This window comes from Natrix helvetica (assembly GCF_964273705.1).
Source record: "Natrix helvetica genome assembly, chromosome: 7".
NCBI lineage: Eukaryota > Metazoa > Chordata > Lepidosauria > Squamata > Natricidae > Natrix > Natrix helvetica.
The window spans coordinates 32,201,776-32,223,337 of record NC_138558.1 but is presented as its reverse complement, the minus strand read 5'-3'; the positions used below and the strand labels follow the sequence as shown (position 1 = coordinate 32,223,337).

Here is a 21,562-nt window from a genome sequence, read left to right as displayed (position 1 = left end):
TATAATGGGTTTCTTTGGAGTGATGCCTCCTCATCCATATAATGGTATGTAGGACAAAGGAAGAAATGCTGCCTAAATCTAATAACAAATCTATTTCCATCGCCATCCCAGATCTTATGGCCCATATTTTTCTCTCTGCTTAAATACAGGTATTGCAGATTTTCCCTTGGTAAATAAAATGTTTAAAATATTTTTTCTTGACATTTTACATGACTTGTTTCTGTATGCCTTCTACTCTATGCAGTATCCTAGTTTTAAATCCTTATGAGACTGCAATATGTAGTTTCTAGCTTTGTTACTTATAATAAAACAGTAATTTGTTACTGTAATGCTAATTTATAATCCAAACAATAGTTCAAAATTGTTACATAAATTACATAAACTATTTTGGCAGTAAAATGGCTCTTTTTAACCTGAAAATTAAAATATGCATGGTATAAAGACTGTAATTGGGGGCTACAGTATTACATATTTAAAATAGTGAAATAAGCTAATCAGAGTTTCAGCAACAGAATCATCAGCCTGTTGATAAGGATCATATTCAGAATCCTTTTTCTGCATAAGAAACTAGCAATGCAATCCTCTACATTTGAAGAAAGTCCCACTGAGTTCAGTGGTTATTTATTTTTAAATAAATAGGCACATTGCAAATAGACATTTCTACTTATAATACAGAGCAAATATTCTGTAAACATATATTGCACATATTTGAAAACCTGTTTAAGAAATGCCAGTAACTGGCTACAGGCCCCTGAAAGTTTCCTTTTTTATCATGATATTATTAAATGTTAGCTAGGATTAGTAAAATGTGCTTTCATAATTCCCGTAAAGCTGTTGGACAGTCTCAAGTATAATTCGCTTCATAGTAAAAATGTTGAGTTTTCCATGTAACTCTCTGAATTACTCTGCAGTTTGTTTGTTTTTTAAAGGTTTGCAATGTAGGATTTTTCTACTACTTTCCTAGCTCTACAGAAGTAGAGCTGCCTTTGATAAGTATTGGTAGCTTCCAGGATTTTGTAAGTTACCAATTAAAGGCAAGAAAAAGAAAAATGTAGCAAACAAGAAATTTCTTGGTATGTCCTTGATTCATTTGTTCTATATCAGTGTTTCTCAACCTTGGTGACTTAAGTCCTGTGGACTTCAACTCCCAGAATTCCCCAGCCAGCTGGCTGGGGAATTCTGGGAGTTGAAGTCCACAGGACTTAAAGTCACCAAGGTTGAGAAACACTGTTCTATATAAACTGACATTATGCTCTCCAGTGTAAGAAACCAAAAACAAACAGTAGAAAATGCTCATATGCACAAGTAGAAGTCACTCAAATGTAATTATCACGATTAAAGTTATAGCAGCTCTGGTCTTCCAGGCACGTATCCTCAAGAGCCTTAAAAAACCGACATGTAGCAATAGCACTTAAGAATGTCACTTCACAATGCTTTACAGCCTTCTCTAGGTGGTTTATACAGTCAGCATATTGCCCCCAACATTCTGGGTCCTCATTTTATGACCTTGACACTGTAAGTTTAATTTTTTGTGCTGACTTTAAGAAGATAATGTAAAGAGAGAACTCTTGTGCACCAAAACAGAACACGCCCTAAAGCAGTCTTCTGAAATTATACTGCTTTTTTAGAATACTAAATTTAGCACAATTCTATTATCATCATCACAATATGGCAAATACAAAATGTAGCTGCGCAGAATGAGAGAAACCTCAGTACAGATAAAACCTTGGTTTTAAAAATGCTCTCTTTCTATATTTTGACAGCTGCTGATGCAAACTAGTTGCCAAAAAAAAGGCCACACTTCCTTGTGTAGCATATTAAATAATTCATTTTGCACTATTAGCTAAAATGTAAATATTATTCTAAGGGAGTGGCTGAAACACATTAGCCTGCAAGGAACAAGAACAAAAAAAGGCTCCCACTCTTTCTAAGTGGGAAAGTATTGAAGAATCACAGCATGGTCAACCACTGGCTGTTCCATTTCCAGCATCATAGATAGTGCATAGATTCAATGTACTGAATAGGGAAAGTGCTTGCATGTTCATTTTTTCAGGGAAGCTTGGAAGGCTCTAAGTTCTGCCAGATACCACTCTGGTGCTTCTGGCCCATTTTGTGCAGAGGAACTGTGATCGTAGCCATAAGCCACTGTTAGTTCTTCATCCTTCTCCACTGCTTGAATGGTCCGAATACATTTAATCAGTCCAAAGCGAGGGTGAACAAATCTAGAAAATAAACAGGCATATGGATTCATGAAAACAATATGAAAGCTGTGAGCTATTGGCAATAATCACTACTAACTTTGACCACATTGTACAAAGAGAACCTATATAAAATGTTCTATAGGTGGCACCTACCTCCAGCCAGGCTATATAAAAATTTATGACCTAAATGCTGGAAATATGATCAAACACCAGGCACCTACTACCACATGTGGTGGTCATGTAAAGAAAGCCAAAGAATATTGGCAAAGGATATGAAGGTGGTTGGAAGAAATGACTGGACAGAGATTGGAACTCAAACCAGAAATTTTCCTATTAAGAATTATCAAAGAGGATGTAATCAAAGGGTTAACATATTTAACACTACATATCATAACAGCTGCGAGAATAGTTTATGCCCAACAATGGAAGAGTGGAAACATATCTAAAGAAAGGGAAATAACAAAGAAAATATTTGATTGTGCAGAATGTGATAGACTGAAGCTAGAACTGAAAAATAAAGGACAGACAGGGTACTATGAGATTTGGGATAGATTTTATCAGTGGTTGGATTTAAGGAAGGGAAGTCGGAACAAATAAGCACAAGGATGTGCAGATTGAAACAAGAGGCAATATAGATAGTATATTTTGTAACTGTAACTGTAATTGCAATTGTGTAGAAGAGGTTAAGTATGTGTATATAATCAGTAAGTAGTAATGTGTATTGAATACACAAGAGACTTGTGTTATACTTTGTATGGTGGAGTGATCACCAAGACGGTCTCACCATGTCCAACATTTTCTTTTTTAACAATAAAAGTTTTTTTTTTTAAAAAAAGAATAATCACTATGGTATTACATTTACTTTTTATTCTTACCCACAAAAAATAGTACTAAATCTTATTCTGGGAAAAACAGGAGAAAGGTGTGTTGGATATGTTCGCCACTTTGAATTATTTGTAAAAATAATAATGGTGAAATACAAATAAATACATAAATAAATGCAATAAAAATAAGGACTTACTTTAGCATTGATTTTTTGGTTTTATTTAAAAGAAGATTACTATGGCTAACTACAACTTAGTTTTAAAGGTCTACCACATTCCAATGGAATCTTTGATTCAGTACTAAAAGTAGCAAATTCCCATAGGTATAAGTAACTCACTTACTGTGAGTCTATCATAAATTTCTTGGTGTATCGTGCTATATAACAACACATTTGCAATACTAGGCTACCCGTAATGTTTTATATAGTTTTATACAGAATATGTAAAACTAATAAAGTTACACATAGTGGGCCAAAATTAATGCTTGTGTTTCATTTAAAGGTGTCTGTTCTATCAAGCTGGCACTTTTTTCCAGAAATGTTTTCCTTAGTTCCATTTTTAATTAAGGCAATTTGTCATGTATATGATTTAGTGTTTGTCTTTACAAACACACACACACAATCAGAAAATCAGTGCACCATTGTTTATAATCGTGACACTTCAAGACATAAGCAGAAGTTAAATACTTACGAGTCATAAACACAATTTGGGGTGAATGAGTGGTTTGCCTTGTGCCCCAAAGAGGCACAGTATTTGGTTACATGGCTGTAAGGTTCAGGCACATCTATGACAGTTTCATCATCAAGGGATATCGTATTCCCATTCAAAGACCAGTCCCTGCTGTCCACCTGGCATTGAAAACAATACTGCTATGACAAATATTTATTTTTATCAAGTCAAAACTCACATGCTTTTTTTGAGCTTGAAAGAACCAGATATATAAACTGTTTGGCAAATCTGTCACATAAGGTCAGAGCTTAGAGGGGGGGAAAGGGTATTCCACTCCATAAAATTTTTTGTACCTGCAGACTTGCGTACATATTTTTCACATTTCTCCTTTTCATTAGTTTTACACAAAAGCAGACTTTTTGTGTGTGTATGTGTGTGCGTGTGTCCTCAACACAGTGTTGACTCAAACTTTCTCTCTCTTTCTTTCTCAAAAAGCAGACTAGTGTAAATTTTTTGTCACTAGAGAACATTCAAATTTATTTAATAGTATTTAACAAAATCATATCATGAAAAAAGGAGGAGATGGCATTTATTATTGCCAAGAATAAATGTTGTACAGGTAGTCCTTGACTTACAACAGTTCATTTAGTGCCCGTTCAAAGTTAAAAAGGCACTGAAAAAAGTGACCTGTGACCTATGACCATTTTTCAGACTTATGAGCATTGCATCATCCCCACGGTCACATATTTTATGTTCGATTGCTTGACAACTGACTCACATTTATGACGGTTGCAGTGTTGTGGGTAATGTGATCACTTTTTGCAATCTTCTGACAAGCAAAGTCAATGGGGAAACCAGATTCACTTAACTACGTTACTAATTTAACAACTGTGTTGATTCAGTTAAGAAATGTGACCAGAAAAGTTGTAAAATGGGGCAAAACTCACTTTACAAATTTATTACTTAGCAACATAAATTTTGAGGTCAATTGTGGTCATAAATCAAGAACTACCTATATTGCTACTAGGAGATCTTTATATCAGGGCTCCTCAACCCCCGGTTGAGGACCCCCGATCATGCCAGAAACTGGGCCGCACAAACAAGCAAAGCCCCATGCAGGCAGTGTGCGAAACGACGCCCCTTCCGGTCCACAGAAAAATGCCTCTCCACGCAACCGGTCCCTGGTGCCCAAAAGGTTGGGGGCTGCTGTTTTATACATCTGAAATAACAGATGTGAATTAGCACAAAAGTTATTAGTACAAATGGCATAAACATACACCACATCTTTCTATTTAATGAAATGTTGTTACCATGAAAATACTATTGAAATACTAATAAGCAATGTGGAAGTTGTTATAGAAGCAATGAAAATGTTTCTTTGTACTTTACCTCTTGATGTGTAATTCGTATACCATTGTAAAAAGATAAAACTGTGCCAGCTTCAGCAGCTATTTTAGTAAATAAACCTTCTCCAGCATTGGAAATCAGAGATGCATCTACAAAGATCCTAAATTAAAGCAATGAATAAAAATAGCATCTGATCTACAACTTCATGCATGTGCAGTAAGGTTACTAGGACAGATCTTATTTGAGCACATATGAGAATCTAGAGTGAAGCTCATATTGCTAAGTGTTAATTTTGGAATATATCAAAAGAAACAAATAGTTTAAAGAACTTTTAAGGGAATAAGCTAGTAGTTCATATCACTTATGTTTTTTTAAAAAATAAAATTACACATTCCATATTATCCTTAGTTCTGGATATTTGTGGATAATTAAAAATGAATCCCAATATACAATTTATTTCAAAACGGCTTTTTAGGTTATTCACAATTGCAATCCTTTGAAATCAACCTTGGAATTAGTCCTGTTTCATACAGAACACATATTTCTGAGCATAACCACATGAAATTATGCTGTAAGGCAGGAGTGTCAAACTCAATTTTATTTAGGGCCGCATCAGGGGTGGTTTGACCTCAGGGAGCCAGGCTGACGTGGCCAGGATGGTCATGGCCAGCTCAATGCCACTCATGTCGGGGGTTCCTATGGTGGCCTGAGTGCTCTGCCAGCGAAAACTGGCTTCCGAGCTCAGTTTTCGGCTGCAACAGCCTCCTCTAACACTCTGCCAGCAAAAATGGACTTTGCAAGGTCTGTGCGCGGTCCTCCTGAGCTCTGTTTTCACTGGCAGAGGCACCACGGGCTGGTCCTTTGCTGTTCCCAGAGTGATACTGCGCGCCAGATGTAAGCACTTGGCGGGCCGGATCAGTTTCTCAGTTCACAACATCCTGAGTATCTTGGAAAATTTTTCATGCATAGGTACTCCTACGCAAAACTGTGAACTACGTCAATCTAGGAGTTTATGATCCCACGGCACCATTGTGAATTCACTGGAATACCCTAGTGAGGTTCAATGCACAGTTTGAAAAAAAACATCAAGATTGATGTCAAATGTGACAATCTCTATGTTCTCATAAAATATTAATCTTTGGGAATGGAAAGGAAGTAAATGGATAGTATACTCATGTGTGTAATCCAGTGAAATATTATTTGCAAATATTTGAAGGAAAGACAAAACTATAATAAAACATTCTACCTCTCTGATTCATAAGGGTCAGGAAGAAGTGGACTTGTAGAAATGCAGGACGAAGTAGATTTATCAAAACTGTAAACTGGGCCTATAATAAATAAATACAGAAAACATTATATGGGATAAAAATGTACTATGTATATTACACAATATTTTTTTTAAAAAACCACTATTTTAGGATAAATTAATATAGAATTTTGCATATATATTTTTGATGTTCTTTCCAACTGTATGTAATTCTATAGGAGTTTAGCTTCACCCAAAAATAATGCTTCTTGACTAACTGTAAATCATTTCTGAACTAGGTATATTCGCATACACTAGGATACAAATAGATCACTTTTTTAGTGTTTGTTAATCTTAAACAGCAATTTTGCATATCTCTTAAAAACATAAAAATTGCACATCAAACGGCTAAAAATATTAGGTGCCTAAAATCTATTAGAAAATATTTTCCTTGGTAACCAAATTCTAAAAATGGATTTGTTCCTGAATACCATCAATTTATAGAGTTGCAATATATCCTGCTGTCAAAGCATACAATTTTTAAAAAAATTCAAAAAAATTAACAGCAGCCACCATAACACACCTGCCTTTTTAAAAAAAAAATACATTTCTTCATGTTTTTATTTATTAAATGTATATGCTACCATCTATTTTAGTTTTATATAACTGCTCCTTGAAAGAACACCAAATAGCTTTAGATAAGGCATAAAATGACAAAATAACCCCATGATAGTAGCAATATTCACCTGCCCCGAAAAGCACAAGATTTTTCTCTTTTTTTCATCATTTTCTCTTCCTTCCAGCTACTATGCCCTAGATACACACAACTGGAGCAAAGGAGTTTATAATCTGTAATTCAAAAGCAGTACTCTCAGAAAGGACTCAAGAAATGAGTCTATTAGACAGGAAGCTGATAATGTGCTTGGGAGACCCCAGAAAATAGAGAATATTTAGAAGAGTAACCGGAAGTGTCAAAAAGTATTGACAAATACTGCTGTATTTCTTGATCTGAAATGACAGTATAGATTACAATATTTATATTTACTGTCCATGTAAAATTAAATTCCTCAGCTTGACTGAAAAAGAAACAATTAGGAACAGTAATTATATATGATTCTGAGAGTCTCTTCTTTCCTTCATATATTCAGCGGTTGTAAATGGGGATCTACATTCAAAATATAAAAAGCCAACCTAATTATTAACGTCAGATATAGGTTCACATCGCTACATTACTTGGTAAAAGACATAGAATTATCTATTAGAAGAATCCGGCCCTAAAGGCAATGTATGTAAGTACAATACTTTAATAAAGTGGTCAAATATTTAAGAGGACCTAGATATTCACATATTATGAGATATAATACATGAGTGACAACTTACTGCCTGGTATAACATCAAATTGTAGTTTTTCTTCCTCTGCCAGTATAACATTTGCCAATCTTGCTTCTATCATTTCACCATCTATGAAGTGCCCATAATATGACATCTTCCTATCAGGGTATACATAGGCTAGCTTTTTTCCAGTCATCTCTCCTTCTTCATTAACTTCTCCAACCAGATACCCACCATCCTGAAAAAGAAACAATAAAACCGTTTCCAAAAATTAAGGGGAAATGTATGCTGTTTTTAAATTTAATGAAGATTACTATTAATCAAAAACTTAGTCTCAATATTGAGGTGAGGGGTTCTCAAGCTTTTTCAACCCAAAGCTAAAAGCTAATTACTCTGATCAAAAGGCAAAACTCTGGGGTTAGGCAACTGGCTTTGTTTGAGTGGGTTTTTTTTTAAGTGTCCTTAATCTCTCACAGAACCTTAAGAGTTCCAGGGAACAAAGTGTGAATAACTCTCATCTGGATAATAAAAGTGCCAGTTAGAACTTTTATTCTTTCATTTCCTGTTCTTTCATTTATTCTGGCTTTTGTACCTCTGCACTCACCATTTCAGTCCTATTAATGTAAAATGCTGGGTCTGTAAAGATGAAGGCAGCATATACATTTAAAAGCATATACATTTAAAAATTTAAAAGTAGAACCTAAGGAAAAAGAAAGCCATCTCACAAAGGATTCTTAAACTGTCTAGCTCTAGTTGAAAATTATTTGAGTGAAAGAATTCCATTTACAAAATAAATTACATGCATAAAATATAAAAAATAACTAGTTTTACTCTGTTCCGCTTCCAAACCTTAACAGATTCTAAGAGCTAAGACACCACTGAGTTTGGAAAATATGCTGTACCCAAACTTCAGGGTGATTATGCCCAAAGGGATGGGTTAGGATACAAAGAACTACATTTTTGCTCTAATTGGATTTCATATGTTGTCAATTAGAACAGGTCTAACTCCAGGACTAGCTTTGATTGGCATTTTTTTCTCTCATTTGAATGCAATGTAGTTCAGTTCTTCTCCTTTACATTTTTCTCTCTGTTTCTCTATTTTCAACTTAGTATATATCTTAACCAACAGAACAATTCTGTTGGTGGGTTTATTGGGTTACCAAGAGAGAGTTTTGATAGCTCATAATTTTAAAATGTTTAAATAAAACATTAGAAAAACACTTCTATCAACTTTCAGATGACAGAAAGTTCTTTCCATAAGCAGAAATGTTATGTGCTTCATCCTGTGCTTCTCAGCTAAGCATAACTTGGAGAAAGGATTATGTTGCATTTGAGTTCCTTAATTTTGCCAAACTTTCATTCAGCTTTTTCCAACTTGACAATCTTCAGATATCACGCAACTGCTACTTCTGTATTGACAAGTAAATCTAGGAATTATAGTCCCAGTAGCCATAAAGGGTGTCATAGTGAAGAATATTGCACATAATAATAATAATAATAATAATATATTTATTTCTTAGCCGCACCCTCTCCCGAAGGACTCGGGGCGGCGTACAACGAAACATACGAAATAAATATGTAAACAAAACAAACATATAGCAAAGACATACACTGAAACATACACAAGGAGGAGGTCGATTGATAAAAACAATTAAAATACAGTATATAAAACCCCTAGAAATTAAATATAATTAAAATACCCAGTTAAAAGCCCGTCAGGAGCGATATGGTTAGATCAAAGTTGAGCCAGGCCAGCTGCTTGGAATAGGTGGGTCTTAAGCTTAATACGGAAGGAGCGGAGGTCAGAGGTATTCCTAATATCTGGAGGGAGGTCATTCCACAGGGCTGGGCCCGCCACAGAGAAGGCTCTACTCCTAGGCGCCGCCCCACGACATTGTCTAGCGGACGGCACCTGGAGGAGCCCCTCTCTGTGCGAGCAAATTGGTCGCAGGGATGTATGGGGCAGAATACGATCCCGCAAGTAACTAGGTCCTAAGCCATGGAGCGCTTTAAAGATAGTTATCAAAACCTTGAAACGCACCCGATAGACCACAGGAAGCCAGTGCAGCTCGCGCAGGAACGGTGTCACATGGGAGTACCTAGTACTCCCCATAATTACCCGCGCGGCTGCGTTCTGGACCAACTGCAGCCTCCGGGTGCATTTCAAGGGAAGCCCCATGTAGAGAGCGTTACAGTAGTCCAAGCGAGACGTCACCAGCGCATGAGTGACTGTGCGCAAGGCATCCCGGTCCATAAAATACTTTATAATATGGTGGGTTTTTTTTGCTAGTTATGGCTGCAAAGCAAGATTTTCTTGTCTTACTTTCCTAGGGACAGTTCAGAACTGACTGCAAAGGGCTATTATTCAGTCTTCTTCCATAGCTTAACACTGCCTTCAAACCTGTTTTGGGGGAAGACAGGAAAAATGTATAGGGATCCAATAGCATGCTTTGTTCTTCAAGTTACATAATTGAGAATATTTTGTTACTGATGGAGGAATGTATACAGGAATGTATACCTTTATCCAAGTCACACGATAGTTCATGCATTTGTTCACATGCAGAAAATTTATACATGACAGAAAGTTTATGCTGTGTTACTTGCAATATAACCCTGGAGTCACGCTATAAAGCTGCTAAGGTGGAACTTTTCTGCATTTGCATTTGGTATTACTATGAACAACTATATTCAACTATGTTTATTTATTTTTCTTATTCTTTTATTTTTTTATTTTATTTTAGTTATATACTTGTTGTATACATGTATACTTGTATAATTTATATTTTGCATATTATTCTTGTTGTAATACACAACTGTAATAAAATAAGATATTAATTTGCATCCAAACTGTAACAATCAATCTCCATTTAGCTGCGAAGAAGTGAACAAAATAATGAAAAAAGTATTGTATTGCTGGGTAACAATTTCTGCCACTTTTGTACTGCTTTTTACATCACATCACGAAAGAGATGAAGCCTGCATTGTATTGATGTGAAGCTCTCCCTTGACCCCTGCAGATTCTTCGGTATAACTGTTAGTGTTACATGGTGAAATACATGAGAAAATAAGCCAACTTACTGAATAGTAAATCCAACAAAATCCATGCCGGATATTATCTTTGTATTGTCCTTTGAAGACCAATCGTCCATCATTATCATATTCCTGAGCTGGCCCATTCAGTTCACCATCAATGTAAGTGCCATGAAGTGTGCCTCCATCCTCATAGGTGTATTTTCCATGGCCTTGCAAACCATCATCAACATAAAAGCCTTCTAGAGTGCTAACAAAGAAAAAAGAATAGTGTAGGAACGACCGTTATTTTATCTCATTTACAGAGAAAAAAATTAAGACTCTTCCTAATTTGTTTACATAAAGATAAATCATGATTGTAAATAGATGTTCTTAATATGTCCTTTAAAGACCTATTTGCTATTTGTACTTGAGATGGGTAACAAAGAGAATGATCTCAAGAAAGACGAACTACTTAATGCTTGCACCATCATTCTGCAATATTACTCCTTTAGAGTTTCTTCTTTCTTCTTTGCCTTCCTCTCAATATAATTTGAAGACCTGTCCTATCGGACAGACTGTTCATTTCCAAGGTTTTATCATGATCAACTTATTTCTGTCATTTTATGATGTGAATCACAGCTTTAGTTTATTTAAGGAAGGTTTTTAATAATCTGCCTTGTTTTTCTGATATACTTTATATAGTGAAGACTGATACTTTGTAATATTTCCTATACATTCTAACCTTATGATATTATTGTTCTTTTTCATTTAACGGAATCAGGAAATTATTGTAAAGTTGTGGCAAAGGGGAAAGTGACTGAGTCCTAGTTTTATTTTCAGCACTTTGGGTCAATGAGCTTAAAGAGACGATGACATTTGAGGCTTCAAATCATATACATACTATAAAGGCACTGAAATGACTTCACAGAAAAGAACATGAACTAAAGAACTTAGAGAAAACCAAGAACATGTCTACTATTTATAACTTACTTAGTTTTGCTAAGAATATTTATTTTTGTTCCATATAATATAGAACAGAAGTCAAAGAATGCAGGGTCAATCATAGGTTCTATAGCACAAGTAATTTGTTACTTTACTTTATTGTCCCACCATTATAAAGTATTATCCTACCATTAAAAAAAAACTTCAAAGAAAGAAAGAAAGAAAGAAAGAAAGAAAGAAAGAAAGAAAGAAAGAAAGAAAGAAAAGTATAAAATCAATGGAGTTTGTAACATGTCCAGTGAAAGAACTCATAGACACTGTGATGTCTACCTTCCATCAAAGAAGAAGAATTTTCCATGACCATTCTTTTCTCCATGCACAAAGTTTCCTTCAAATCTGTCTGTGGAAGAATATGTGACTATACAAAACCCATGGGGCATACCATCATCATCAAGTGTTCCTAAAAAAAATAAAATACAAAAATATTTTGAAAACCAGTGGGACTCACACAAGCAATCTGTTCTTACAAGAAACAGCATTGGATGCTGATTTTATCCAGCCATACAAACTAACTCAAATTCCTCTAACACATTGCCCTTGTATCACTTGAGTATTTATACATTTAGTACAAATGTAGTATTTATCCACTTAAATTATTATTTAAGACACTGATAAATATATTTCTCTCCTCTTTCAGAGTTTGATATATGTTCTGAGCGAAGAATGAAAGAACACCATAAGGGCCAAATGACCAGCATTCTACAAAACTGGTATATCATGGGAGAGATTACATTCTATTAAGGGAATCTATGCATGTAGAGCTGTAAGAACGAATCAACTATGCAGACATACTGTAGCTGTCAGACAAATGCTATTGACATTGATGTAAAATGACCTTTATGCCAAGCAAATAAAATAACTCAAGACACATCCCTAATAAGTCATGGTGATGAATATTCAAATTCTTGTTATTTTATATCTGCATGTTCCCAAAATCTGTATTCCATAGACAAACCTGCACATTTTTTATATATGAAGTAGACAAGTGAAAACATTTTGAAGTATGACTCAGAAGACAGATAAATATGACCAAATCAGATGATTCAACACTACTCATAGTTTATTCCATAATATCCCAAATTTATACAGGACATCATTTTGATAGCAGGAATGTTGCAGCAACGTTAATGCATACTGTTCCAAATTTTATGGAGACATATTTTTTATTTTACTCCATTAGACATGCAAAGACAGAAATACGGACTCAGTCGAAACAACTGGACATTTTTAGATATACAAGTAATGTGTTTTGATTCAAATGTATCTTTTACTGTATCTTGTTATGCACTTGCAACAATTCTTAGGTTATATTGTTTCCAACATTTTATTTCTTGACATAATAATATTTAATCTAGTGAAATATTTGTTCTCATAGTTTTGACTCAGATCAAACAAACTTGTTTTTAAAAATGCATATTGCAAATACTGCCACTTACCTCATTATCTGTAAGAATGAAAACTGCATCAGCTGCCCAAGAAAACATAGATTTTATTACTGTCAGTTTTCAGACAAAGCTGACTTGTAATTGTATCAGATTGCATTGCTAACTATAGTTGACATTTGTTCCTCAGCATCTCTATAGAGGTTGACAATGAACTATTGATCTTATAGTTTCACTTCCTTGGAATCAACATGTGAACTGAGAAACACATTCAAAGGATGATCACAGTTTGCTAAGCTTTCAAAGTTGAGAGAGATGTAGAAACACTGGTTATACTTGGATTGATTAGGTTAGAACAGGGGTGTCCAAACTTGGCAACTTTAAGACTTGTGGACTTCAACTCCCAGAATTCCCCAGCCAGCTCAGCTGGCTGGGGAATTCTGGGAGTTGAAGTCCACAAGTCTTAAAGTTGCCAAGTTTGGACACCCCTGCTCTACAGTCCGTGTTCAACTGCCAGGGATTTGCCCCGAACTGCTCCCACTTTCCTGATGAATGACTCCCCCCCACACACACACACCTTCGCCCCGTCCTTCCCCTCTCGCGGTAACTTAAGCCAAGTCGCGGCCGCTTTTCCTGTCAGAGGAGGGAAGGGCTGGGGAATTCTGGGAGTTGAAGTCCACAAGTCTTAAAGTTGCCAAGTTTGGACACCCCTGCTCTACAGTCCGTGTTCAACTGCCAGGGATTTGCCCCGAACTGCTCCCACTTTCCTGATGAATGACTCCCCCCCACACACACACACCTTCGCCCCGTCCTTCCCCTCTCGCGGTAACTTAAGCCAAGTCGCGGCCGCTTTTCCTGTCAGAGGAGGGAAGGGCTGGGGAATTCTGGGAGTTGAAGTCCACAAGTCTTAAAGTTGCCAAGTTTGGACCCTCCTGGATTAGAACAAGGAGGCTAGAGACACTGGAAAGTTCTTTCAGTGGGAATAAATATAGAGATTGTACAAATGAAATAAGTAGCACAGAAGTAAAGGTGAACAAAACAATTTGGGATCTTTATTATCTCATCTCTTCTAATAACAATACTAATATGCAGACAGTCCCATTGCAGCATATTTTATACTTGAGTAACAGATTTCTATGTTTGTAGCACTATGAAAATTGGTGAATGGGATTTTCAAATATATCATTTTTCATATAACATTTTTATCTGAGACAAAGTGACCCTGAGACAAACAAGAAATCCCCATCACCCAAGATCTCCTGTTGCAGGAAAATGTGTTAAAATCCACAGACTATAATTTGCTTTTGTTGTTTTAAGTACAAGAATTCCATGTAAGGACCAATTAATAAAAAACAAGATGGCCAACCTTCTTCCATTTATCAACATTCTCAAAGGCCTATTTAAAATGGAAGATTTTAAGAAGCTTCAGAAATGCTGGGAATAGTCAACAGAATTTAAGCCTATCTTCAGCCCCATGCCTACCTCACCTCACCTGGGTGCAGGATCTTAAACAGGCTACTGTCAGCCAGGATGGGCAAAATAATTTAGGACAAGGTAGTTGCTAAGGTAACCCAGCACTTCTGTAGGGTTTCATAGGTAAATAGTCAGCATTTTGAATTGGGCCCAAATGACTCCTACGAATCAGGGTATCAACTATAAAACAACTTTTATTTTGCAATGCTGGGATCTATTCACAGCAGCCTGGGTTCCTGCCCTCTCTATCAGCAGTACTTCTACACTATCCTTAAAGTAGAATATATTCCATTAGTCCATTGTAATAGAGTAATGAATCATTATTGTGCCTGAGTCCAGGTAAAGTTACAATTGGCATATTAGTTGATGGGAAAAGACCATTCTAGCCCAGCTGGACTCAAAGCCACAGCTGGAACTAAGGTTTCAGGAAGATGGAAGATTTTTATGGATGAACAATAGCTCTACTAGGCTTTAATCAGAACTCTTTCTTCACAAGTTCCTAACACCTATTTAATACCTTTACAGCATCTTTGACTTGGTCAAAGACACAGTTCAGTATCATTAGCATACAAATGATACTTAACCTCAAACCAATTGATAATCTTGCCCAGTGTTTTATATAGACATTAAATAATTTGGGGAAAAGACTAGCATTGTGCTAATCGGCACTGGAACTACTATAGGCTTAACACTCTTCCTCTATTATAACTGACTTCATTCAGGTGTGATTCTTACCAACAACCTTATCTAAAAGGAATGGGTTAAAAGCTGTCCAGAATTGCTGGACCAAGAGATGACCTTTTCAAGAAAGGGTCATTACTACCTCTTTCAAAGCCAGTTAACCAGGTGTACACTCCTGGCCACTCAAAGAAGTCAAGTCACACTGGTGATACAATCATATTCTACTACAAAGATTTGATCATCCAACCAACCTAAAGAAAAAAAAATGACCTAACACATCAGAATTGGTGAGGAATTCTTGAAAGAAACCTGAAATTCTATTAATGTTTATGTAAAAATTGATAATTCATATAACCTAACATAGTGAGTCTGATATTTCATTTTAAAGGAAAAAAGAGAAAGTTCCCAAATGCTATTTTACTTCTAACAAGACTGCTTCTCAAAGAAATAATATGCACTCAGTTGCATCCATTCTAAAAAAAAGTCTTCTTAGCTATGAAATGGTACAAAAAACTTAAAAACTGTCATAGTTAATATGCTACTGCCTTTATACACCTCATGTTAACATGATAAACCAATTCCATCAAACCTAAATTCTTAAAACCTTTGCAAAACTATTCTGACTAAAAAGTCTGATTTGGATATTTTGCATTGATTAAATTGTATCTCTCGATTTAATAGTGTGACATGATTAAGGAGAATAGCAAAAGAAATAAAACACGTTTTGCTTTGTATGTAAATATATTTTATCATAAAATTCAATGGAGAAACTCCAAAATCTTGTTATCAGGAGCAAGTCTGATATGCTGGCCTTTTCAGACGAACAATCAATTCAGCCCCTAATACATGACATTATTAAAAGAAGACCAGTCTTTTACTAAATGAAAGTTGCCATCTCAACAAAAGTATCTATGAGAAATATAATTCATCCAGTTTTCTGAAAATATTTATGATACTCCAAAGAGCCTCAGGATGTACATGTAACAACCTCCTCCTGTAAGACATACTTTGTGCACATCAAGTATTTGTGTTGAACATGCCCAGACACATAGCATGCCTTGTTTTGCAGGAAGTACTTATTTGCAATCATTAGCATGGTGTATCTCTGCTCAGTTGCAGAGTATAGCTAAATATTCTGAACGCAGGTGTGTTTGTTTTTATTACCTGTCATTTTATCCAAAAAGGCTAGAAATAGGGTTTGCTCACTATGTTTATTCCTTCATTGTTTGCTGGAGGATTGCAAAAATAAAACAGGCTAAAAACAGGCTATAACCTTAACAATTTTTTTTCTTCCATTTAAGGTGTTGATTTAAACAATTCTACAAACTTTTAAAACCTGTTTAGGCCATATTTATGCTAAGTCATTAATTTTAAGGTTGGCAAATAGCCTTTCCTGATGGGATTAAATGATGTATCAATACTAATATGTTTATGACTTAGTGACATTTATACTATGTGGATTTGACTGGTGACATTATTCATTAAAATCATTGATAACTCCATTATAAATTAATATACACTTACTAATTATACTTAAACCACATATAATTACTTGCCCAATGTAAGCTAGGGCATGTTTATAAATGATTTATTTATTTATTTATTTATTTATTTATTTATTTATTTATTTATTTATTTATTTATTTATTATTTATTTATTTATTTATTTATTTTACCGTGCTTCTAGACCGCCCCCTCTCCCAAAAGGGACTCGGGGCGGTGTACAGTCCATGTAAAAATATATCAAAATACAATAAATAGAATTGAATATGTACAGTTAGAATGGAGGAGGTTAAAAATAGAATTAAAAGAACTGTACAAAGCCAGTATATATAAATATAATTTTAAACCCTAAAACACACACAAATTAAATTAAAAACAATACCCTTAAAATAACCAGTTCATTTACCAGGAGGAACAGTTGTAATTATGCCAGGCCCGCTAATCGGAACAGGTGAGTCTTCAATTTTTGCAGAGGTCAGTAGTGGTTCTGATGTCGGGGGGGAGGTCATTCCAGAGGGTTGGGCCCATCACAGAGAAGGCCCTACTCCTTGGTGTCGCCCGTTGGCATTGCCTAGTGGACGGCAGCAGAAGAAGCCCCTCCCTGTGTGAGCGAATTGGCCACAGGGATGTATGTGGGAGGATGCGATCCCGCAAGTAACTAGGTCCTGTGCCATGGAGCGCTTTAAAGATGGTAATCAGCACCTTGAAACGCACCCGAAAAACCACAGGTAGCCAGTGCAGCTCGCGCAGGAGAGGTGTTACGTGGGAGTACCTCGTACTCCCCATCACAGCCCGCGCGGCTGCGTTCTGAACTAACTGCAGTCTCCGGGCGCGTCCCAAGGGCAGCCCCATGTAGAGAGCGTTGTAGTAATCCAGGCGGGACGTCACCAGCGCATGAGTGACCGTGCGTAGGGCATCCCGGTCCAGTAGGGGGCGCAATTGGCGCACCAGGCGAACCTGGTGGAACGCCCCCCTTGCCACGGCTGCCACATGGTCATCCATTGACAGCCGGGCATCAAGGAGGACGCCCAAATTGCGCGCCCGTTCCACAGGGGGCAACTGTTCGCCCCCTATGGCCAGCGATGGAATCAGCTGGCTGAACCGAGGTGCCGGCAGCCACAGCCACTCAGTCTTGGAGGGGTTGAGCTTGAGTCTGTTGTCCCCCATCCAGACCCCGACGGCTTCCAAACACCGGGACATCACTTCGACAGCCTCGTTGGGGTGGTTTGGGGTTGAAATATACAGCTGAGTATCATCAGCGTAGAGGTGGTACTCAACCCCAAAACCACGGATGATCTCACCCAGCGGCTTCACATATGTGTTGAACAGGAGAGGCGAGAGGACCGACCCCTGTGGCACCCAAGTGAGTGGCCTCGGGGTCGACCTCTGCCCCCGTCAACACACATTGCTTCCGGTCGGAGAGGTAGGAGCCGAACCACGGTACCTCCGACTCCTATCCCCTCCAACCGGTGCAATAGGATACCATGGTCGATGGTATCAAAAGCCGCCGAGAGGTCTAATAGGACCAGGATAGAGGAACAACCTCTATCTCTGGCCCTCCAGAGATCATCGACCAACGCGACCAAGGCTGTCTCCGTGCTGTGCCCGGGTCGGAAGCCGGACTGGCGTGAGTCTAGATAATCGGATTCATCAAGGTGTCGTGGAAACTGCTGCGCCACCACATTCTCAACAACCTTCGCTAGAAAGGGAAGATTGGAGACTGGACGATAATTAGCTAGCTCCGTTGGGTCGAGTGAAGGCCTCTTAAGTAAGGGCCTCACCACCGCCTCCTTCAAGGCGGCTGGTAAGGATCCCTCACCCAATGAGGCATTCACCAGGCCCAGAAGCCAGCCTCGGGTCACCTCCCAAGATGCCAGTACCAACCAGGAGGGAGACGGGTCCATTAAACATGTGGTGGGTCGCAGCCGTCCACGCAACCTGTCCAAATCCTCGGGGGCAACAGAATCAAACTCCTCCCAGGATGGTCTCACAAGACTCGCTGTTGGCGGCCCGTCCGGTCCACTGAGGGGGGCCCATTGAATACAGTAAGCAGTGATATGTCCTAATGATTCATAGTGAGAATCAAAGCTCAGATCTAGTTTTCAGTTACCCAGTATTAGTAAAATATTTCCTCTAGCTTGTCTCTCTTTCTCTTCAATTTATGTGCCTTATTCTGTTACAGATTACAGTTCACCCAGATGACCCCAAGTGATTTTAAAGTGTAGCCCCACATTATAATACTGTACTTAATTAGTTTCAACTTTTCCTTGTTTCAAAAGAAAAAAAAAAGTTTAGTACTGCCATGGATCTAAATCCAGCTGACGATACTTGCACACTCTTAATTTGTATACAACTAGGAATAGAATTCCATATTTAATGAATATACTTAAAATACATTTCAGATTTTAAATGCAGTCACTATAAACATTAAGTCAGCAATTACACATAATGCATATTGGTTCAAAAGGCAGAATCTTCCACTGACAATACAGTTATTGTTTCCAAATTATATGGTGTCAGGATTGCAATGTAGTTATTATTCTGCAGATCAGAATTAACCAATTTGACATGTGCCAATTCTAAAAATCTTGCTAGAAACTTCCAGGAGCAATAGTAAAAAAAAAAAACCTGAATATTTAGATTCAGGTTAAAAACCTTATGTCTCTGTCTAGGAACTTTTAAAGACCAAATCTTCACTTTAACATCTCCAAATGCTACATATTTTAATATTTTTCATCAGAACTATGGCTCAGTGGCTAATACGCTGAGCTTGTCGATCAGAAAGGTCGGCAGTTCGAAACCCTTGTATAGGTCTCCTGCATGAGCAGGGGGTTGGACTACATGACCTCCAAGGTCACTTCCAATTCTGTTACTGTTAAGCACATTAAAAATTACTGGAGAAAGTTTGTGGGGTGTGGACTTCCATGTTGCATCCTCAAACAACCACAATGCAGGAAATTTCAGCAGCTCAACAGATTTGCAATTTTAGCCACACCAATATTAATAATAATACTGTAATAAAACGTTGATAGTCTCAAATTATGTTAAACTTCTGCCAGACCTCATGATCCCTGAAAATATTTTTGACAGTACGATTATTCTGAGCCTGCTAAGGACAGTGGAGGGAGAAACTAAGGCACAAACAATATATTTTTAAAACCGGTCGGAGAGTCGAAGACCCCTTTGGTGTCTCAACCGCCGACCGTATTAATTTGGAGCGGAAAGGGCCAGATTGCGGCGCACCTTTCAGCGAGCAGATTTCAGGTTTAACTGCGAAGGACGCTTTCAGCGCATAGAACCATTTCTATCCTCGCCTCTACGCCACGCTTCTTCCCGGGAAAAGAAAGACAAAAGGGTTGCAGTAACTCTGGAGTGGGGTCGTCCCTGCGGACGGAAGCAGCGAGCCCTTTTAGGTTTACTGAAGAGGAGAAAGTTCTTCTTCACCCTAAGCGAGTTCCCCCCAAAGTGTAGTCCAGGCTGTGCCACGCGCCCCAAAGCAACTTTCAAACCCCGATTTCACAGAAGGAGGGGGGAAACTTTCGGTGTTGTTGGGGTTCCCCCCCATTAAGCGCACTCCAATACGGGGGTGGACCCTACTCCCTCCCGGAAAGCTACCAGGCGTAAAGAAAGACCCCACGTTTACTCCCGCAACCCCCAGCGGAAGAGGAGCTCTTCTTCCATTTTCGCCATGTGGAGATGCGCAAAGCTTGGGGGACGAGAAACACCTCAGGCTTGTCCCCGCCTCGGGCTGCGAACTTCCCCCAGCCCGGCGCCCGCGAGCGACTGCCTTGAACTCCTCCCTCCCTGGCTTTAGGCCCAAAGTCACGCAATTACCCTCGACGGTCTCTTCCAGCGTCTCCTCGTCACTATCCATAGCTCAGCCCGCCGAGCGCAAAGCGGTCCGCTTGCTCGGCCGCAGCGCCTTGCCTTGGGTAGGTGTGCCTGGGAGCCGGTGACGCTCCCGCCTCGCCCAACCCGAAGAGAGCCGCCCGCTTCACGCGCTCTCCCCTCGGAGCTCGCTTTGCCCGAGGGCCACTCGCACGCTTGGCTTCTCCCCGCTTTGTTATAGAGCAGCTGATGCGCTGACATCACCCTGGGACGGGGCTCTTCCCTGACTGACAGCTCCTCGCGCAGCCCCCGAAGCGGAAGCTCCCTAAGCGGGGTCGCGGCTGCCCTTGAATCCCCACGCCGCCGGGCAGCGTTGCTTTCCCAGGGTCGCCGTGCTTGTTGGGGCCTGTTTCGGCGCGAGGACTACTCTGTTCCCTGCCCAAACCCTCGTGCGCCTTGTGGCCTTCCATGAGCCGTGGGAATAAAGGACGCTCCCAATGCAATAAATAAATAAGTGAACCCTATCCTGTGTGTGTATGTGTGTGCCTGTGTGTGTGTGTGAGAGAGAGAGAGAGCTGGGGAGCTGTCAGGTTTCCCGGTAATCTCTGCCACACATAAGTATTGCCTCTCCTTTCTAAACCCTCCTCTTCTATAAGGACTTGTAGCAATGCTGGTGAAGTTTAAATGCAAATTAGTAGGTAGGATTTTTTAAAAAAATACTTGTATCAGGTAGTCTGGCTATTAATTTGTGTATAAACATGCAAATAGTATTCTAAGAACTCTGATGGTAAGCCTTAATAGTCATTTCTAGCAGAGACATAGAAAAATGCAGTCATTGTACTATAAAATGTTACAGGAAGTAGTACTGTAAGAGTGCCAACAAATGTATTTCATGTCTGCTAATTTCTAAAATCGTGTATGTCTACCAACAAAATGAAATCTGAACAGTCCTGCCACATTTTTTTTGTAGAATAGAAAGCCCATTCATTCAAACTGTTTGCCCATAATTCATTTAATTGTCCATTGGTCTTGACTCACATAACAAGCGGAATTATAATTTAA

At 38.3% G+C, this 21,562-nt stretch overlaps 1 protein-coding gene across 4 annotated transcripts; it reads right to left on the bottom strand.

Moving 5' to 3' along the window:
* Positions 1-584: 584 nt before the first annotated feature.
* Positions 585-20,799, bottom strand: SETD7 (SET domain containing 7, histone lysine methyltransferase). Of its 4 annotated transcripts, none has more exons than XM_081960026.1 (8): positions 20,507-20,793; positions 11,904-12,033; positions 10,698-10,899; positions 7,668-7,857; positions 6,288-6,369; positions 5,084-5,201; positions 3,716-3,873; positions 585-2,222 (listed from the first exon to the last, which is right to left on the bottom strand). In XM_081960026.1, the coding sequence occupies exons 1-8, from the start codon at positions 20,544-20,546 to the stop codon at positions 2,042-2,044; spliced, it is 1,101 nt and encodes a 366-aa protein (XP_081816152.1). In that variant the 5' UTR covers positions 20,547-20,793; the 3' UTR covers positions 585-2,041. The 4 variants fall into 4 exon arrangements, 2 of the variants coding, with proteins under 2 accessions (XP_081816152.1, XP_081816153.1); XM_081960027.1 differs by lacking the exon at positions 20,507-20,793 and adding an exon at positions 13,070-13,096; XR_014175947.1 differs by lacking the exons at positions 585-2,222; positions 3,716-3,873 and adding an exon at positions 7,034-7,136 and having other exon boundaries at positions 20,507-20,799.
* Between the last annotated feature and the right edge of the window lie 763 nt (positions 20,800-21,562).

Coding starts and splice junctions, on each gene's coding strand:
- SETD7 (XM_081960026.1), bottom strand. CDS start 20,546: ATGGATAGTGACGAGGAGACGCTGGAAGAGACCGTCGAGG. Junction 5,202..6,287: donor GACCCTTATGAATCAGAGAG/GTAGAATGTTTT, acceptor GCTTTAATTTAG/GATCTTTGTAGATGCATCTC. Junction 2,223..3,715: donor CCAAATTGTGTTTATGACTC/GTAAGTATTTAA, acceptor TTTATTTTCTAG/ATTTGTTCACCCTCGCTTTG.